At 40.3% G+C, this 21,599-nt stretch overlaps 1 protein-coding gene across 6 annotated transcripts in view; it reads right to left on the reverse strand.

The window, feature by feature from the left end:
* MPPE1 (metallophosphoesterase 1) overlaps positions 1 to 21,599 on the reverse strand; it is a 41,116-nt gene that overhangs the window by 4,755 nt on the left and 14,762 nt on the right. For 3 of the 6 annotated variants that reach the window (XM_037508858.2, XM_037508855.2, XM_037508857.2), the window contains 4 exons: positions 5,966 to 6,361; positions 3,420 to 3,528; positions 1,654 to 1,757; positions 647 to 721 (listed from right to left, as the gene is read on the reverse strand). In XM_037508858.2, the coding sequence (XP_037364755.1) occupies positions 647 to 721; positions 1,654 to 1,757; positions 3,420 to 3,528; positions 5,966 to 6,246 (569 nt within the window). In that variant the 5' untranslated portion in view covers positions 6,247 to 6,361. Of the gene's footprint in view, positions 1 to 646; positions 722 to 1,653; positions 1,758 to 3,419; positions 3,529 to 5,965; positions 6,362 to 6,952; positions 7,075 to 20,201; positions 20,314 to 21,599 lie in introns of all 6 variants that reach the window. The other 3 variants (XM_054694222.1, XM_054694223.1, XM_037508856.2) reach the window with 2 other exon arrangements.

The following is a 21,599-nucleotide window of genomic DNA, read 5'->3' on the forward strand; positions in this document are numbered from 1 at the left end:
ATCTTGGTTATATTCACCATACAATTCCCACCTTCCCTTATTTTGACCCTACACCCTCCTCCCCTCCTGCTTGGCTGGTGGGAGTGCAAACTGGTCCAACCACTTGGAAAACTGTGTAGAGATTCCTCAATCTGCTAAAGGAGGGAGCGTCCATATGCTCCAGCAACTCCACTCCTAGGTATTTACCCAAAGGACACAGAAACATTAATTCCAAAGGGCACCTGCACCCCTATGTTTATAGCAGCACTATTTAAAATAGCTAAGCTATGGAAACAACCCCAATGCCCCAAAATAGATGACTGGATCAAGAAGTTGTGGCATATTACTCAGGAGCATTCTTTACAAAGGGAAATCAGTGAATTGTGAACAAATGCCTTTACAGAAGACTAGTGAAAGTATATCAGCTAGAAATAGGGCAGGCAGAAAGAATAAAATCCCCTCAGTGGCTGGGCAAAGTCAGAGACTGACTGATTCACTGTGGAGTACAAGAAGACCAGGGTGGTGACTCCACTGGTGACTGCCACCATCAGCAGCCTTAGTCAGAAACTGTACCGACAGATGGCCTGTGGGCCTGGCAAGCATGGTGGTCTCCCTTATAAAAACTAGGGTTCCAAGGGCTTCAGGAGAATTTGTGAATAATACTCACTTAATTCCTTTCCAAGAAAACAGTCTCTCAGGGTTGAAAACTTTCTCAAAGCGTTTTATTTTGTATGTGTTCATCCTATATTCAATTATAAAAAGAAGCACTTTTCAGAACATTCCATTTAATACCTTCTAAGAGTTATCACAAACACAGAAAATAACTCGGGATTTGCATACCAGACAAGTGTTGCATTGAGGAACACCTGCTGGCCCTGGGCTGTAATGTACAACTCTCAGCTCACTGCCCTCTAACCACGAGGCCTGGACCAAGTGACGTAGCCCCCAGGACCTCGGTTCCCTCATTGATTTCAATGGGTAAAATATCCATGGGCGGGTGGGGGGAATACCTTCTAAGACCCCAAGTGGATGCCTGAAAAGATGTATAGGACCAAACCTTATATATACTATGTTTATTCCTACATATCTATGATAAAATTTTAATTTATCACAGTAAGAAATGAACTACAATAGCAAAAAATAAAATAGAACATTTACAACAACATAAGTGATGTGAATGTGCTCACCCTCTCAAAACATCTTAAAGGACATAGTTATTTTGGACTACAATGACTGTAGGTAATGGAAACAGAGGACAGCTAAGCTGCAGGTAGGGGAGTCTACTATTGACATAGCAGGACCTGGTAATGAGTTAATACATGGAAGTAAAGTGCCAAGACAGGCACCTCATAAGAACTATATAAATGTTAGGTGTTAAGTCCAAATGTCTGATTTTCTGATTCCCAAAGAAAATAACTGGGCATTGAATGTAAGGTTCAAGTTAGAATCACCCAACAGTACATACAAGTCATTCATTTAGCAGAGATTTGTTGGAGGGTGCTCATTATGCCAAGTCAGAACTCCTTGCCCTTCTGGAGCTTAAATTCTAGAACTTACATCTTTTGAGGAAAATTAATGTCTACCACACAGCACAAATAAGGCCTCAAGTGTGGCAGGTGTAAGATTAGAGTGAACAAGAACACTCGGGGTGCCACGCTACAGGGAGCTACTTACTCATAGTGGAAACCAATGTCATGGTTGCCAGCAACCACCTTCAGCTGCACATGCTGTGGGTGTCTGAACATTTTCTGAAACCTCTCCACATCATCCGCCCAGGCCTGTGGGGGAAAGGACAGCTGCTAAAACCCAGAGAACCCTCTCTTTGCAGGAGCTAAAAAACATGATTTGAATTCTGATGATGGTAAGTTAATTCCCTGCCTAGGTCAGGTTCAGAAGCCTAATTTAGAACGTGGAATTTCTAATTCTATGTTATCCTTCTTTTCCCAAGATACACTTAATATTTCAATCATTTCAAATATTAACTTAATTAAGTGATAACCAGGCTACCCCCACACACATCTTAAAATATTAACTGGCAATCCCCAAAATATGTGACACATATGTCTATTATTTTCAGACCCCGTGAAGACTCTGCATGGACCCCAGGTTGAGAATGGCTTCAGATCTGGACATGTTATAAGAACAAGCTCTTAGGAAATGCCAAGTAAATTCTTTGTATGTGCCAACCAAGACAAGGATGAGCAATTCCTCAGGTTATGAACTGATGAGATGTGGGAGGGAAAAATGACAAAATACACAAATATGTCAAAATTGATGTAACATTAACCATTAAGGCTTGAGAATTATGTTAGTGTAGTTCTTACTTTTATTAAGCCAAAACTATCAGCTAGATTACTGTCCTTATTCAGAATAGAGTACTGATCAACCTTATCCTGAAAGTTTCAAACATGGCTCAACCTACAGAAATATGCCAGATAGAGAGTCCTATGTTTGCAAAGACTTCACTGTAAGAAATAAGAATTTCAGATAGAATAACATAAAATGTTTAAAAATAACATCAAATGCCACCCTTCATTTTCAATAATTTACAATTTTCATTGTATAACTAATTGTTTTTTATAAATAGAATGTCCATAATCTCATATTTAATTATGGACTAGATTATAATAAACATTGCAAGCTGACAGTGAGTTTCTATCATATAACTAGCCTAGACTTTCTTTGTACAGTTATTGGACCATTCTGGGAACTGCTAGTGAATTTTTTAAATTCCCCAAAATATCCCTTCCATAAGCCATTTATGATTGAACATTTTTAACTCAGCAGCAATAATAACTCTTTTTATTCCCCATTAATTCCAGGAATTTAACAAGCAAAGCTTCGTAACTGCTGGGTTAAGTGTGGCCTTTCTCTTTGGTTTGTAGGAAGGCTTACGTCACGCCAATACCCAGGCAGAGGTCTCAGCCCCCAAAGGCAGAGCCCTTCAAATCAAGGCCCATGGCTCTTTCTGCACCTCTCCCTCAGGAGAAAATAAGAGAAACAAGTAACTTTTATAGTACAAATATCTAATTTTGGAGCATAATTTTGCAGCATAATTCTGGCTAGGTAGTGGTTAGATAAAAGAATGTAAAGTTAAACACACATTTCAGCACGTACTCTGTAATTCTGGTGACTACTGAAATGGCATCCGTCTTGCCTATTTTTCCCTTTCCAGAGAGGTTCATGGGAATGTACATTCCAACTAAATGGCTGATCTATATATTTCCTACAGACAACTGTAACATTAGCCAACCTAATGATGGCTCCAAATGATGTTGGAAAAAGACACGTATAAGCTTCCCGATAGATGAACATTTCATTTTTTGTACTGGTAATAAGCAAAACTACCAGCTCTCACTGGTATTGCCTCATGGATTCTCAGAGCTGCCTGTGTTGGACCCTCAAAGCAGGAACCGGGTGCTTGGGTCATAGGGTCCTACCTGGGGGGAGCTCCACTTCCCCTCATCAAAGATGTCCCCCAGAATGAAGACGACTTCTGGCTGCAATAACCACAGGGCCGTCTGGAAGGCTCTCTCCATTTGCCATTCTCTTGAAAAAAAAGGGAAGGCATCAGTCTGGTTTTTTTGAGTGGCGCCCCCTCTGTCTTTGGGCCACTTAAAAAGTAAATTGAATGTGGCCCATTCTCCTTGGGCCCCACCATGCATTGCCATCTCCTGCTTGGGAGGCCCAAGAGTCTGTTTCTGATTAAAGGAGGGGAACAAAACACCCAAGAAGAGTCTGCTGCCCTCCCATACACCTCAAAGGCTGACTTTCTCCATATGGTACCCACAGATCAGCTCCAACACTGTACCCCAGAAAGATCACTCAGTCACAGGAGTCCCTTCTGAGAGCTCAATGCTGCTTCTACGATGCAAAATATAGACTGGTTTTATACCCCACCAGAGAGGACAGGCCATAGCTGAAGTTTCACTTCTTCTTAAAGGGTTGGAGGGGAGACAATGAGAGACCAGTGAATATCAAAACTCAAATCCTTTAGACTTCACACATGCCCACAATCATTCATTGGCAAGAGGAGCAAATGAACAGAGTTGGAGATCCAGTGTCTGGCAGGCAGTAGCTGGATAACCTCCACTCACTACCAGACCAAATAGCCTAGGAAATGTCACTTACTGTCTGATTTCTAGTTTCTTCATTGGTAAGTTAGATAACCAAACCTTCTCTCATAGGCTAGTTATGGTATTAAATGAGAGAACATTTATAAAATGCCCAGCACAGCATCTGCAACAATAGGTATTCAAAAAGTCTGTGCCTTGTCAAGCCTCCCCTGCTGCCAAACCAACTCCAACCCATGACATCCAGCCTTAAAGACCCCAATTCTTCCTTCCTTCTTAAGGTATGCCCCAGGATGCTTCTCCCCTACCCAAGTGGAGAGGGAAGAATGTCATGTGCTAAGGTATTAGCAGGGGAAGATAATTTTGGTCAAAGGAGGCTTTTCAAGGCTCCTGCGTGGTAGACATCACTACTTAAAGGTTTATCTTGAGAGATACCTCTCAAAATACATTTCTCAGTTTTCTTTGATTTACTATTCTTCAACCCAAAAAAGAAAGGATCTAGAAACAGGAGCGGCTAGAGGGTAAGGAAGACTGTTTGGAGGACTGATCTGAACAAAGCCAAAGGAACCCAAGCCTCACCTAAGTCCTTCTCCAAATTACACCCCTTTGTATTTAAACTCTTAACAAAGTATGGCAGCCCCTCCCTCCATCTCTCCATTCATCCTGTCTCCTTCACCCATCCCTAGGATGTTAGACATATTCCCCTCCCATCTGGCATAAGGTTCATCCAGATAGAAAAATGCTCCCTTCACAAGACTAAAGATCTGTTTAGAGGGCACAAATGCAGCCATTGTAAGGAACAGGGGTTGGGGTATGGGATCACCAGGGGCAAGAAGGGGAGCTCTCTGACTCTAAGGTTGAAACTCCCCATCAGATCTCTTTTGGTGGGCGTTATTCACAATAGCCAAGAGGCGCACATAGCCCAGTGTCTACTGAAGGAGGGATGGATGAATGAATAAAATGTGGCTTAAGATACAATGGAATACTCAATCTTTCCAAGAGAGGAAATTCTGACACTTGGTACTCAAGGATGAACCTTGAGGACATTATGCTAAATGAAATAAGCCAATGACAAAAAGACAAAGACTGCAAGAGCCCATTTACATGTAGGCCAAGAGTAGTCAAATTCAGAGACAGAAAGTAAAATGGTGGCCACTGGGGGCTGGGAAAGGAGAAAATGAGGAGTACAGAGAATGTTTGGGATAAAGAAAAGGGCCTAGTGATGGAGGGTGGTACTGCATGGACAACAATGTGAAGGCACTAACACCATTGAACAGGACATGAAAAAGCATCTTAAGAGGATGACTATGGTATGCGAATTTTACTATGATTAAACTTTTCAAAAAGCTTCAGACAAAAAGCTTCAGAAAACAGACAAACTAGCTGTGCAGGTCTAAGCTGGAGAGACAGGTCCTGACCCTCTCTGCAGGGGACAGCCACCAATCTGCTCTGCTTGTCTTGCTGCAGGAAGGCAAAAAGCTGGTGGACTCAAAATTACACACCTGTGGAGGGGACCACCCACCAGCTCTGTCTGCTCTCCTGCCCAGAGAGTAGGAAACCCACCTCAGCTACCCACTCCCGTGTCAGCGTGGTGCAGACATTTTCTTCAATGAGCCTGTGAAGTTTCTCATATAACCCAGTTAACAACAAGGAGGGCAGAGATAGGTTCAGAGGGGCATGAGTAAATTGTCCAAAGTCACAAGACAAACCAGACTGCCTCCTGAATTCTGGGTCCTTGTATAAAAGATGATCAGTAAAAAATTCACAGAAAAGGCAAAGTCCCCATGTCCTTCCAGGAGAGGGAAACAAGCAATGAGTACCCTGAAGGCATTGAGCCTAGCCTGTGGGGTGAGGGGGAGAGAGCTGTACCTCTTATCTACAGAATTTCAGAGATTCCTGATTTGGGTTCCTACCTTCGTAATTTATCGAGCCAGTGGCCTCTCACTTCCCCAAGCAAGTGGGTATCAGCCAAAAACATGGCTTTCAGCACAGGTTCAAGCTTCTTCTGTTTACCATCATAAGCTGGAGTTTTCACTTCAGGCCAATTACACTGAAAGATCACTAAGTAATAGATTAAAAATTCACAAAACAGAAGCACAGCAAAGATACTAGCTGCAAGTTTCAACAGCAAAAACGTCCTCTTGTTTAACAGATGAAAATTCTGGTTTCCAAGCCCCAGTCTGATCATAGCCATTTTTCCTGTCCAGGAGTTGCCAGCAATCAAGAGTCAAATCCAGCAAGCATTCACCATGAGAAAATTGTAGGCTCCCAGGTAAGGCACAACTGGTGTCCAGGTCTGATCCATATGCCTAAGGAGAAAGGAGAAAGGAGAACGGACTGGGTTATGTTCATTAATATCACCAGCTCCCTCTATTAAAAACTAAAGCATGACAGAATCCTATCTACATTCTCAAATAAATGAATTGCCCTGTGCTTTTACAAAGGTTACCTCACTGATAAGGAAAATGACTGGTTTCTTAAGAAGTCCCTGTATTTCTTATATCTTAAGAAGTCTTTCTATATACATATGCAAGAATAACGCTTATTAGAAAGCTCTTCCCACTAAGATAGTAAGGTTTTATTACTATTTTATAAATTATCAAATGGGAATATAAGATATAGATCTCCTATAAAATAGGAGACATAATAGGAAAAGTCAACAAATACTATGTAAGTGTAATTTGACAGGAGTTCAAAAATTTGCCACAACCACTCTTGGAGATTAAAAATCAACAGGTCATAAGACCCCGGTAATGTGTTGTCTTTGGTGTGAATTTATCACTTTTCTAAATAGCTTTAAATTAGTCTCAAAATTCTGGATAATCTTTTATAAGATACTTATGTTCAGTGGTTTCTCTACGGGAACAATTAAAATGTTTATGGATTCATCCAAATCGTACCTAAACTTTGCATCCTGTTGTTGAGGATCTATTGCTAACACATGTGAAGAAGATGGTAAATGACTCATCTATAAAACAGGCCCAAAAAGGTGGTATTCAAGTGAAGGTTCCTCAACTTATGCCTGAAACAAGAATTTTAAAATGGGTGGTAACCTGGAGGCAATGGAGAATTCAGACATGGGAGAAGCTCCAGAAGTCCCCGACCAGACATTTTAACTGAGCCAATAAAGAAAGAAAACCCTTTTCTGGGTTATGATTTTATAAGACGAATCTAGGAACCTTCATATGGTCTTCTTCATGGTCTAGAACAATTTTTATAAAATTCAGTGTTCAAACTGTTCACATTTGCACGCAGAATTAATAAGCCTCATTCCCTATAAAAATTCCCAGGTGTAGTCATAAATGTAGCAGTGTCAGAGTACACAGACAACGCCAGGGACCATGCCAGAGCAGTAAAAGGTAAAGAAAGATCAGATTTGGGGGACACTTGTCCCTGGAAACAGAGCCCTCCCACCTGAAGTTGGAAGTACTAGTTCCTGCCCAGGCTGGGCAGGGCCGGGCAGGCATTTGGAGAGCCTAACTATTACAAAATCTGCAACTTCTTGCAGTACTTGCCAGGGGCCCAAGCCCACAGCCTCCTGGCTACTCTGCCTCAGGCCAGAGCCTCTGAGTACAGAGTCTCTCTCTTTTTTTTAAAGTGGTAGTTAGACTTAGAATCCCTGCAAATTCTCACTACCTGTTACAGAGGGTGTAGGCCCCAGCCCCATCCCTAGGAAAAGCAGGGAAGCCAGTTTCCTGTTGGTAAACCAGGCCCTCTACCAGCTATAAAACCCCTCCCTACCTTCCCTGGCTCCTAGTCCAATACAGTTAGGAGAACTTTGCTTACTATCAGGAAAACAAGTGGCAGGATAGACATGGGCCTGAACTACACAGCACTGCTGGCAGCTAAGTTGGCATCCCATATAAAGCACGTACCCCTCCCATCTGGACTTCCAGGGCTTCCCTGGCTTCCTAGCCCATGGAAGACAGAAGAGTGACACTTCTAAAAGTATAATGGCAATGAGAATATGTACAAAACACCTTGAGCTGCTGGTGACTAGCATGGCAATGCCAAGAAGTACTAGTTCCTGCCCCGGCTAAGCAGGGCCGGGCAGGCATTTGGAGAGCCTAACTATTACAAAATCTGCAACTTCTTGCAGTACTTGCCAGGGGCCCAAGCCCACAGCCTCCTGGCTACTCTGCCTCAGGCCAGAGCCTCTGAGTACAGAGTCTCTCTCTTTTTTTAAAAGATTTATTTATTTATGCATACAAGAACTGGGGTACAGGCCAGAGGTGTGGGGTGTGAGAGGATTCACCAGAGACAGAGTGAGGAACAGAACAGGCAGATTGACTGAAATATATTGCTGAGGGGAGCAGTGGGCGAGTCTCTAGCAAAACCTACTAAGATCAGAATTAAGCTGCAGCTGAAGGGTTAGCTGAAGTTTAGAGTTCCTAGGAGAAAACCATGGGTGGTACGCCTTGATCAGACTTGACCACACAGTGATTACCGATTCCTCCTTGGCCAAGCTGCTGCAGCACCAAGGGAGGCTTATTCCCTTGGCAACATACTGCAGCTACCTCCACATCCCCACACATCCAGCTCACACCTTGTAGGCTGGGTTCTTGGACTAATTTACCCTGTGCTGGCTCTTGAACACTAGTCATCCTGATTGATCATGATGTTTCAACCAATATAACAACAGCATCTAATACTCTTAGCCTGCAATTCTAAAGCAAACACCATCACTGCAGGACTGAGAAGGGAAACACTCTAGCTCAACCCACAGAAATGATCACAGAGCATCAAAGGAAAATGAGGAAATAGAATTCAACCAGAATGATAGATCAAGACAAAACCTTGGGGAAAAATCCCAACACAATACAAATAATATCAAATAACTGGAGTAAGAGTTCAGAACAACAGTCTTAAATGATGCTTACTGAAATTAGATAAAGGAAATGAGAAATACAACAAGGAGAAAATATGAAAACACTCCAAACAGAAATGAAAAATACAACAATAGAGGCACTCCCCAGTAGACTCAACAAATCCATGGAAGAATCGGTGAGATGGAAGAAAGGGTAGTGGAAATCATCCAATAAGACCAACACCAACAACAGGGCCTCACTGGTGGTGAAAGGATTAAGTCTCACTACTATGAAGCTATAGGCAGCCACTGTGGCACAAATTCAAGCCCCGGCCAGGGAAATACCCACACGGCACAGCAGACCTCTCCTGTCTTGCCCGCTGCTCCCCTCAGCAGTGTATTTCAGTCAGTCTGGCTGTTCTGTTCCCTGCTCTGTCTCTGGTGAATCCTCTCACCCCCTGCATTTCTGGCCTGCACCCCAGCTCTTGTATGCATAAATAAATAAATCTTTAAAGAAAAAAAAATCAAGAACAATTAAGACAACATAAGAGACATATGGGACAGCATCAAAAGGAACAACATTTGCATCAGAGGGGTTCAAGAAAGAGAAGAGAGAGAGAAAGAGGAAGAAATTCTATTTGAAGAAATAACAACTGAGAACTTCCCCAAAGTGCGGAAAGAAACAAATATCCAGAACCAGGAAGCTCATGAAGTGCCTCCCAAAATAAGCCCAACAGATGCACACCAAGACATATTATCATTAAAATGGGAAAAATTAAGGAAAAATTAAGGAAAAATCCTTAAAGCATTAAGAGAAAAGCAAAGACTCACATATAAAACAAGCAGCAGATTTCTCAGCAGGAACCTTAACAGGCCAGAAGGGAATGGCATGACATTTTCAAGGGAAAGGAAAAGATCTCCAACCAAAAATCTCTGTCCAGCTAGGCTAACACTCAGAATTGAAGGAATAATAAAGAGTTTTACAGACAAGTAACAGTTGAAGGAATTCATGTCCTCTAAACCTGCCTTGCAAGAAATATTAAAGGGAGTATTATAAAAAAGAAAGAGGATGGAAGGAAGGAGGGAAGGGAAAAGGAAAGAAAGCAGAGAGGAGGGAGGAGAGGGAGGGAGGAGGGAACAACAGGATTCAAAAAACATGGGGGGAGGGAGAGCAAAATCTGGGACTGGTATAAGGAGTTCAATATTAATTTGCTTTCAATTTAAGGTAGTTACAAGTACAGACCCCTACCTATGAATCACATAGGACCCTCAGGACACAAATACCTGGAAGAAACAAAGAAGATAAAAATAGAATACAATCACCACACAAGAGTTAGCTTTCAAAACACAAGGGAAGAGAGCAAAAGAACAGGAATAAATTGCAAATGCACCCAGAAACAAAGAGCAAAATGGCAGTAAATACTTATATATCAATAATTTCCCTAAACAGAAATACTTTGAACTCACCAACCAAATGGCAAAGTGACTGAATGGATCAGAAACTAAAACCCAACTGCCTCTGCTCTGCAAGGTGAAGGAGAAGAGAAAGACCACTCAAAGGCCAAGTGTGTTGGAGCAATGAGAAGCCTAGAGGGCTACGCTGGGCAGTAACGTGCAGCCCTGATTCAAAGGCAGTCTCAGATTTATTAGAATCAAGAACAAAGGTGGGGTAAGCACTTATGTAGTATACCTTCCAAGGGGATGCTTTATCAGGATGTAAGCTAGGGTAGAGTGGGCTATTGCCCACCAAGAGCTATTGCCTGTGGGGTTCCATTGTTCCTACTAGTCAAAGTATATTATTTCTAATCTTACCTAACTTTCTGCTAATCTTTTCAAGTAAGGTATTTTAGCTGATCTTGCTAATCTGGTCATAATATCTGCCTGCTGTTTTCAGCAGATACTGGTTTCCCAGTATGTTCCTCATACCAGGACTTAAGTCTCCTGCCTGAATGTATGCCTAGCTGACCAGCAAGACTCACGGAACCAAGACATTAGCCCCCAAAACAAAGAATTGCTGGGGATCCCACACCCAACTTTCTGCTATATGCTGGAGACCTATATGAGGATCAAAGATAAACACAGGCTCAAAGTCAAAGATTGGAAAATGATCCTACCTACCGGTAAATGGTACCATAAAAAAGGCCAGGACAATCATACAATAGAATTCCAGCTTTAAAAGGTAACAATAAACAGGGGTCGACACTATATAGTGGTTAAGGATGGATTAATAACATTCAGAAAGACATTAACACTCATCAATAAATATGCTCTAAATAAAGGAACATCAAAATATGTAAAACAACTATTAACAAACTTGCAAACAGATATTGACAACAAGCAATTATAGTAAGGGACTTCAACACCCCACTGAAATCAATGGGAAAAATCAACAGACAAAATCAATAAAGAAACAACAGCTTACATGTGGAATTACACCAGATAAACTAAACAGAAATTTATAGGGCACTCCAGCCCAAAAAAGATGAGTACATATTCTTCTCAAATGCACATGAACTTTCTCAGGGATAGAACACATGCTGAATCACAAAACAAGTGTCAGTAGATTCAAGAAGAATGAAATCATACTAAGTATCTTTTCTGACCACAATAGTATCAAATTAAAATCAACCACAAAAAGAAAGTGCGGAAAAACTTTAAATACAAGGAAAGTAAACAACATGTTACTGAATGACTTAAATTAATGAGGAAATCAAAGGAAATCAAAATTTAAAAGTACCTGGAGATGAATAAAGATGTGAGCTACCAGAACTTAAGAGATACAGCAAAAGCAGTACTGAGAAAAGTTTATAACAATTCAGACCCATATCAACAAATAAAAGCATCTCAACACATAATCTAACCTTGTATGTTAAGGAACTAGAAAAAGAACAAACAACAAAAAGCACAAGAATGGAAATAATAAAAATTAGAGGAGAAATAAATGAAATAGAAATCAAAAAGACACTTCAAAGATCAATGACCAAAAGCTGGTTCTTTTAAAGATAAACAAAATAAACAAATACCTGGCTAGACTCATTAAGAAAATAAAAGGGAAATTTTAATAATATAATCAGAAATGAAAGAGAAGTTATAAAAGATGTCACAAAAATGAACACAAAAAACAATATCTTTATGCAAACAAATTGGAAAATCTAGAAGAAGTGGACAAATTCTTAGAATTATACACCCTTCCCAAGGCTGAAAAAGGAAGAAATAGGAAACCTTGAACAGACCAATTATAGGCAAGGAAACTGAAGGAGTAATAAAAGTCTCTCAAAAATTAAAACCGCAGAACCAGATGATTTCACTAGTGAGTTCTACCAAACTTTCAAAGATGAAAATGAGACACAGGGCAAGCTAGAAATTAGGCAGTTTTAGGGACAGTGCAGGAGGGGACCTCTGAAGAATTTAGGGAGGCTTCAGAGATTAGGACAACCAAGGGAAAGTAACCCATTCCACTAGGAAAAACAAACATCCCAGGACCAAGGACAACTTTGTTAATGCTAGTTCTGGTTTCCTTCAGGTGGTAAAGGGAGGCGGAGATTGGAGAAATGGAGAGTGGTTTAATTTATGGACACATTAGAAGGGCAGCTGTTTAACTTCAATGCAGGGATGTCCATCCAGAGGACTGGGTTATAAATTTAAAGATGCAACTAATGGATAAAGAGAAAGCTGTTAGATAAGGACTGTGAAGATCCCCCACTCAGTAGCAAATTAAGTGAGACAACCGAAAACTAACCAATCACAAAAAAACTGGTGGAGCTTTAGAATAATGAGGAAAAAAGGTATATATTCCCTAAGACACAACTCCACTTTGGCTTCCTTGCCCCTCCCAGGCCTGGTTCCCTGGCCTGGGAGTCCCACTTTATTTCTGTTCTTTTTCTCCTCAATAAACTTTTTCTTTCTCTAAACAAACTGCCTCTTCTCGCTTGCTTGCCTGAGCGTCTGCGAAGTTCCTGCTGGGGCTTCGTGAGACACCAACCCGTGGGGGTCTAGTGCCTGGGGCTCAGCGCTGCCCTGCAGCCTGAAATCCGTTCCTGGCTGGGAGACTAGGCCTGACAATTCCGGTATCAAAAAGACCTATCTTTCTTAATCTCTTCCAAAAAATTGAAGCGATGTCACTTTTAAATATGCTTTGTCAGACTGACATTACCCCCCCCCCAAAAAAAACCCTACACACCAATATCCCTGATGAACATATGAACATAGATGCAAAAATTCTCAACAAAATCTTTGCAAACTGAATGCAACAATACTTAGAAGGATCATACACATGATTAAGTAGGATTTAATCCAGAGATCTCGGGATGGTTTAACATACTCAAATCAGTCAATGTCATTCACCACATCAATAAAAGTAATGATAAAAACCATATGATCATCCTGAGATGTAGAGATAACAATTGACATAATTCAACATCCATTTATAATAAAAACTCTCAGTAAATAGGGCATAGACAGGAAATACCTCAACATAATAAAGACTATATATGACAAACCCACAGCCAGTACCATACTCAATGGGAACAAAACTGAAAGCTTTCACTCTAAGATCAGAAGACAGGATGCCCACTATCACTGGTATTATTCATCATAGTATTTGAAATCCTAGTTAGGGCAATTAGGCAAGTAAAAGATATAAAAAAGAATCCAATTTGGAGAAGACAAAGCCACCACAATTTTCAAATGACCTGATAATATACATAGAAAATCCTAAAGACTTCGCCAAAAAAAAAAAAAAAAAACCTATGAGAAACAATAAATCTATCCAGTAAAGTGGAAGACTACAAAATCAATATACAAAAGTCTGTTACATTCCTTTATGAGAGCAAGAAATTAGAAGAGAAAGAAACAGGCAGTTCTTCTGTCTGCCCATAACTATGTAGGTGTTTCTTTTTACAAACATTTTCCCTTTGAAAAACAGGAGTGGCAGCTCTCCTGGCCACCCTATGACTCTGCAAGTGCCTCTCTTTTTCATTCTCCTTTTCCTAATAAACCTGTCCTTTTAAAATGGAGAGAGAGACAGAGAAGAGAGAGAGAGAGAGAGAGAGAGAGAGAGAGAGAGAGAGAGCAACCTCGATTATAATTACATCAAAAAGAATTAAGTAACAGGTTAAAACTTAACAAAGGAGGAGAAAGATCTCTACAATGAGACCTGTAAGATGCTGTTAAATAGAAGACACAAAGAAATGGAAAGTTACTCCCTGCTCATGAATTAACACTGTTAAAATGGCATCTTACCCAATGCAATACACAGAGTTCATGAAATCCCTATCACATTCCAATAGCTCTTTTCAAGGAAATTGAGCAAACATTACTGAAATCTATAAGACTCTAAATAGCCAAAGCAATTCTGAGGAAAAAATAATGGAGGCATTATACTCCTAGGCTTCTAATTATACTACAAAGTATAGTAATCAAAACAGTATGACACTGGAACAAAAATAGGCAAATAGACCAATGGAACAGAATTAAGAGTTCAGAAATAAAGTCACATGTATATGGACAGTGAATTTATGACAAGGGAGGCAAGAACACATAATAGAGAAGGAAAAATCTATTCAAAAATGGTGCTGGGAAAACTGGATAGGCACATGCAAAAGAATGAAATTAGACCACTATCTCACACTATACACAAATATTAATTTAAGATGGATTAAAGACTTGGATATAAGATCAAAAACCACAAAATACACAGAAGAAAACATAGGCAAAACTTTCGATGACATTTGTTTCAAGGGTGTCTTTGGGGACTCAATAAAGCAATAAGGGAAACAAAAGAATAAATAACACAGGGGTTTATATCAATTTAAAAGGCTTCTGCACTGTGAAACAAACTATCATTAAACAAAAAGATAGCCTACAAATGTAAGATATTTGCCTAATATTCAAGATCAACAAAGAATTCATAAATGACTCAATCAAAAAAAAAAAAAAGAGAGCAGAAAAGCTAAAGAGATACTTTACCAGAGAACACATGAAAAAAATACTGATTATCTTTTATCATCAAGGAAACATAAGTCAAAACCACAATGAGATACTACCTCACACTTGTGAGAAAGGCCTGTATCAATAAAATTAGAAATAAGTGTTTGTGAGGATGTGAAGAAAAATAAATCCTGGCTGGAATGCAGACTAGTCCAGCCTCTATGGGAAACAGTATGGAGGTGTCTCAAAATATTAAAAATTGATCTACTACATAATCCAGCAATTCCACTCCAAGATATCTCCCCCAAAAATGTCAAACTCTAAATCAAAGTGATTTATACATTCCTATACACTGCTATACAATGCTATATACTCCTGTTCACTGCAGCACTATCTAAAATAGCCAAGCTATGAAAACAGCCTAAGTGCCTAAGGACAGGTGAGTGGATTGAGAAGATGTAGCATATACACAATGGCATGATGCTCGGTTATTAAAAAAAAAAACAAAAAAACAGGTGAAATCCTACCTTTGCAACAACATGGAGAGGACTGGAGAGGGTTTTCTTAAACAAAATAAGTCATAAATAGAAAAACAAATACCAGATGATTTCACTCACATATAAAATATAAAAGATCAAAGCAAAGGAACAGATAAAAAGAAACCCTAGAAAACTGAATAGAACTGAGGCTACCACAAGACTCAAAGCGGGAGGGTGCTCAGTGGACTATGGTGAAGATTTGGGTGAGCACAAGGTAAGAACATGCATTTGCAGAGTTGTGAACATAGCTATAACCCTGATCCATATATGGTGTTGATGCCGGAATTGTCAGGCCTAGTCTCCCAGCCAGGATCGGATTTCAGGCTGCAGGGCAGCAGGGCAGCGCTGAGCCCCAGCCGCTAGACCCCCCACGGGTTGGTGTCTCACGAAGCCCCAGCAGGAACTTCGCAGACGCTCAGGCAAGCAAGCGAGAAGCGCAGGTTTGTTTAGAAGAAGAAAAAGTTTATTGAGGAGAAAAAAGAACAGAAATAAAGTGGGACTCCCAGGCCAGGGAACCAGGCCTGGGAGGGGCAAGGAAGCCAAAGTGAAGTCGTGTCTCAGGGAATATAGACTTTCTTTCCCTGATTATTCTAAAGCTCTACCAGTCTCTTTGTGATTGGTCAGTTTTTGGCTCTCTTACTTAATTTGCTACTGAGTGGGGGATCTTCACATTCCTTATCTAACAGGTCTGTCTTTCCCCATTTGTTATACCTTTATTTTTATGGTCTAGCCCTCCCGGTGAGCATCTTTACACTTTATCTTATCATCTGAAGAAAACCAGGACCATCCTTAACAAGATTATCTGTGGTGCTGGGATGTTTGTTTTTCCCAGTGGAATTGGTTTCATTTCCTTGCTCGTCCTTATCTCTGAAGCCTTCCTGAATTCTTTAAAGGTCCCCTCCTGCACTGTCCTAAAACTGTCTAATAACCCTAGCTTGCCCTGTCTCATTCCCCCCTTTTACAAATGGAGCCCTAACTGCAGTTAGGGAAAAGGGACGTAGGTCTGATCAATGACTGCTTTCTGCTGAGAGTGGGCGACGTGGGGAGACAGTTAGGGTTCCACAGTAGGATGACGATTTAAGGGACCCCGGAAGATGGACCGTGGAGACGTCATTTTGGGTTTTATTTGAAGGATCATTTGGAGCTTGATGGCCTCCAGGCGAGCGGAGATGATTCCGAGGAGAGTATTAAGGATGCAGGGCCCAAACAAAAGAACAATAAAGAGAATTAGTAAGGGAACGAGAAAAGGCAGTAGCCAGGACAGAAGTTGTCCTTTTATAGAAGCAAAGATTGCTTGTGTCCAGCTAAGCCCTTGCCCTGTCTGTCTTTTGAGATCATCCACAATTTGTATATATATATTTTTTTTAGTATTTTTAAATTTTTTTTTTACCTGATGAGAAGTATTTATTTAAAAGCATCATGTTTCATTTAAGAGGGCACAAACTCCTTTAACTTTAGCCATCGGCAGGTCTAGGGTTCTGAGATTTTATATTACCACTAAGACTAGGGATTTTAAGGAGTAATGTTGGGCTAGTGCCCCAAACACCCGGAGGTGTTGTAGCCAAAATGACAGAATTAGTGAGACCTAGGACTTCAGTACCATTTTATATTTAGTAGTAGCAGCTAGGAGAGCCAATAGTGGCTGTGGAGGCTGCTAGTTTGGAATTTAGTTACAATTTTTTCCATCTTAATAGTTAGGAAAACAAAACTAAAAATGTATAAACAAGTAGCCTTGTAGCCAGCAAGGTAGCAGTGCTATAACGTATCCTGGCTCAGGCTGGCCATCTGTACTAGTGAGGGGGACAATTGACCAGTAGGTCAGTCCAAAGAATTGGAGTAAGACAGAGTAAGCGGCCCCTTAATTACCAAAAAGGTGATTTTTATGTCTGCCACCCTTAGAGTCACCCGAGGCTTGTCCATATAAACAGTAAACAGGGGAGTCTCTCTCATCTCTGGGCTTCTTCAGAGAAGATCTTCACATGCACCGGGTTTTTCATAGCCAGAGGCAGCTGACGGTCAAGTCTGTCCTCCCATCCTGGCCCCTCTCTCTCTGGAGAGTGGAACAGTCCCTTTTTAGTGCCCTATGTGATGGCACAGAAGGCATGGCCCTGGGGACAGCTTTTTGCAGCTGAGATGTCCTGGTTGCAGGCAGTGGAAGCAAGCTGGCAGCCCATTAAGAGGTTGAGGTCCCAAATGCCCTAGGGCACATGGGGCCTTGGGTGAGTCTGAGGTGGCAGGGTACTAGCAATGGCAACTGCCATTTACTGGCCCTTCTCTTGCCTTCCTCCCTTTCTTTTTAGACTAGTTAGTTCCCTCCATATTACTATAGGCTTTGAAGGCCTTGTTCAAAAGTGTTAAAAGGATTTTAGGCCCTTGACTTAGTCTCTGAAGTTTACACCTGATGTCAGAACAAGGCTGACTAATGAAGGAGACCGAGACCGTTAAATTGTTCGTCCTTTTTAGGGTTTAGATTAGTATACCTTTTTATAGCCTCAGTAAATTTAGCCTGAAATGACTGGCTTATTAGGTTTTAAGAAGTCTTATGTATTTTAGAATATTTTATTTGTGTACATTTATGTTGAAGAGGTGAAACAATTTTATGAGAATACTGTCTATGAGGTATCAATATACCCAAATTGACTTAGCTTGTTTTTACAACAAGAAACAATTTTATGTATCAAAATAACTAAAGCCTGGTGCCACACAAGTGCACAACTGACATTTAAGTTAACCAAAATATTTCATGACAGGTCACTTGAGAACACAAAAATTTTCTGTCAAAAATCCCTCACTCAGACCTTCAACACTTTCCTTTGCCTTTTTTTTTCTTTCTTTTAAAACACAAACACACCTCACTTTACTTACATTCAGAATCATCACACCCCAGTCTCCAATTTTTGTATTGCAAGACACCACAATAGTCATCACACCATCATTTTTCTAGACCATATAACCCACAGACACACTTTTTCAAATTTTTGTGTTGTTGTTGTTGAGATGACATTAAACTTTAGTTTCCTTACAATAAGGAGCAAAATGTAAACCTGAAATTTCAGAGAATGGTTAACAAATTTTATTACTCAACTTAGCAAAAACCTTAGTTTAGCTTTAGTTTTTTTTCTTAGAACTGGAATTTTAAGTCAGAGTTGCCACTGTAACAATTTTATATACCAAGTTTTCTTATGCAAGTACTAGATAGGTTGACAAAAGCAAGAAAAAAAAACTAGACACTTAATACCATAAACATTTTTCAGTAACTTGTCTATATGGCTTTAGATGTTACCTTGAATTCTGTAAAGAAATATAGTCATTTACTGGGAGAATATATTGTTTTCTCCAAGGGGAAAAGACAAGTACATTAGTCTTTCTGGAACAAGATCTTATCAAGAGAAGTTTAGATAAAAGTCTAGAAGTAAGTTTGTTTGCGTAGGCCAGGTTAATTATTAGTTCCTTTGTATAGCATGAGTAAACACATTTAATCAACAGTAAAGTATTAATACCCAACATTGAAACCTTAAGGCATGATGTTTTTTTAAACCATTAAATTTTGAATTAGTTTTTTTTTTAACCACAATTTTAGATCGCGATCTCAAAATTTAGGATTTTATGTATATATATAGGCGTCATTTAAAATTAATCCTCCGGAGGTAAAAAGCAAGAACAAAGAGATTTCTTGATTTTCATTTAAAATTTTTGGCCATGTGCACTTAATTTTAAGATAGTTATTTTTACCAATATTTGCAAAGACACTGAGAAACTACAGTTTAGTAAACTCCCCTTCTTTAGTGACAATTTTTTGTTTGACACATTCATTTAACCAAGTTTTTAATATCCTTTTTATATCAAGCAGGTTTTTAATGACATAGAAGTTAGAATTTTACATAGAACAAGTACCCAATTTTAACCCTTACTTAAAATCTAGGGTCCAACCAAAACCACAACAATTTCAAAGTTAAGCAATTTGTACTAACTTTCTTAGACAAGAAAAACATTTTAAGTTTGTATTTTTAAGTATTATTAATTGGCTTTACATTGTTTTAGTTTTGTCACACTGAGACCAAGCACATTTTTAAGACAGAAGACATTTTTTTTTTTTTAGAACCATGTATGGAGAGGACAGGAGAAGAGGAAGAATAAGATTTTTCTTGTACAGTTCGCCTGTTTTTTTTTTAACTCTTATCAGAAATTAGTTAGTCTTAATAAGAAACTAAACTTTTACAGGTCCAATAAGCAGTTTAGAAATTGTCACTTAACCAAAAATCACCTTATATGGCTCGTTAGCAAGTCCAAAGTAACTCAGTAGTTTTTACCTTTAACATTTTAGACTTTAAAATCAGAAAAACACAGGGAAATAGAACTTTTTCCCTAGCATGAACCAAAACAGTTTTTTTTTTAAGGTGGACAAAGGGAGAGTCTAGTTCCCCCACAACTGGAAGGCAGCAGAGACATACCAATAATCTCAATACTGGAAAAAAATAATCCAGGCAGCTGCTTATTGAGAGCAGAGGCAGTCTTTTTTACCAGCCAACTATAGTGGACCCCTTTACTTATTAGTCCCCAGCATTTTGTCTTTTTGTTTTGACTGTGACCAAGGAGGGTTAGCTGGAGAAGATGCCATTTATGGCCAAATTGGGCTAGTTTTTTTTTTTATTTAAAAATGTGGCTTAAGGCCATGTCCCATAGAATTGAGATAGAGTATCTTATGGTCTCTGTAGCAAGAAAAGAAAATAGCAGCGCAGAGACAAAGCAGGGACATTTCTGCAGTTAAGTCAGAGGTCGTCCCATCTGACCAGGACCATATATTATGGCCTCTCGACTGGCTCTCAGCTTTAGGAGGCCAGGAGAGATGTCGAGACTTGGGTCTAAGTGACTTACTAAGAGAAGCAACAGGTGAGATAGGAGCCAATTACTCCTGAAAATTGGTCTCAATTCTAAGATGCAGGAGAGACGCGTGTCTCCTTTGCAAGGCTGACGAGGAGGCTCCCATCTGCAAAAAGGAATGAAAGGAGGAATCCAACATCTGCTTCTTTCCCCTTCTATCTATAGGAGAAAACCTATAGACAGGTTAAATTACCGGAGGCGTCCCTCCATTTAAACCCGGAGCTCTAACTGTGAGTGATCAACAGTTTCCTCGCATAGGGTCTACTGGACTTAATCACTCCCTTACCAGCGTGACCAATTTGATCTTGGCACTGTCTGTCTCCCACCGAACAGACAGGCGTGGGATACCGGACTTTGTGGGACCCTACTGGCGTCCCCAATCCAGTCCTTGTACAAAGGGCACCTATTTTAAGCTTCTAGAGAGCTTAAGCCATTCTCCTCATCTGATGAGAGAGACCCTGAAAACACCTGAACAGTAGAGACTTAACACAAGCCACAGACCAAGTCCTGCGACCTAACTTTTAATGGTGTCCATTTGCCAGACAACAAAACTGATTCCTTTTTCTTAAGCCATAGCCCTTGAAGCAGCAGTAGCCCAGAACCTGATATTTACTTATTTAAAACTCCCTTTTGGAAAACTGCCATGAGACAAATTTATAATACCAAAGGTATAATTAATTAGCTGGACCTAGGATTTGAGGCAAACCTGTACATACATTCCTGTCATAGTATGAAACTCAGCCTCTCCTGCCTGTGCCAACCAGCAGGATTAAAAGCGACACCAGGGAAAAGGCTCCCAGAGGTGCCCCAAGATTTTTATAAGACCATTTTATACCTTATGTTTATAAGTTGCCTTGATAGAAACTGAAAGAAGTCCGTCCTATAGGGGAGGGATCAAGAAGGTGAAAGTCCCTTTTTTCTTTTTTTTTACTGTTTGGCCTCCGTGACTCTCGCCTAGGTGCCGTCCTAGCAGAACGTCTTGTCTGAGCCATCGGATCTCCTGGTGTCCAGGGTTCCAAGGGTCACAGCTTGGTCGTTCTGAGCACCCTCGGAGTCCACGGATGATAGAGGAAAGTAGGAATCAGTGACAAGAGAGCCCCGACATTCCCACTCAGCAAGTGGGGGATCAGGAAGCCTTGCCAGCTGAGAAACCTGTCACCCGAGACTTTAAGAATGGCGGCCTCACGCTAGTCGCTTTTACCGGGCCGACGGGTGCCCATTAATTTTTTTGCAATCAAATATAGGACAGAGAGAAAGCTTTTGAAATATCTACTGCCTGTTTGAAGCCCACAGGTAATCAAGAAGTAAATCAGTTGCATTGCAAGAGAAGGAAGAATGGAAAGAGAGAGAGAGAGCAAAGAAAGATAAGAGGAGCCATTCAAATAATCCTAG

This window comes from Talpa occidentalis, unplaced genomic scaffold (genome assembly GCF_014898055.3).
Source record: "Talpa occidentalis isolate TD23 unplaced genomic scaffold, MPIMG_talOcc4v2.1 talOcc4.13, whole genome shotgun sequence".
NCBI lineage: Eukaryota > Metazoa > Chordata > Mammalia > Eulipotyphla > Talpidae > Talpa > Talpa occidentalis.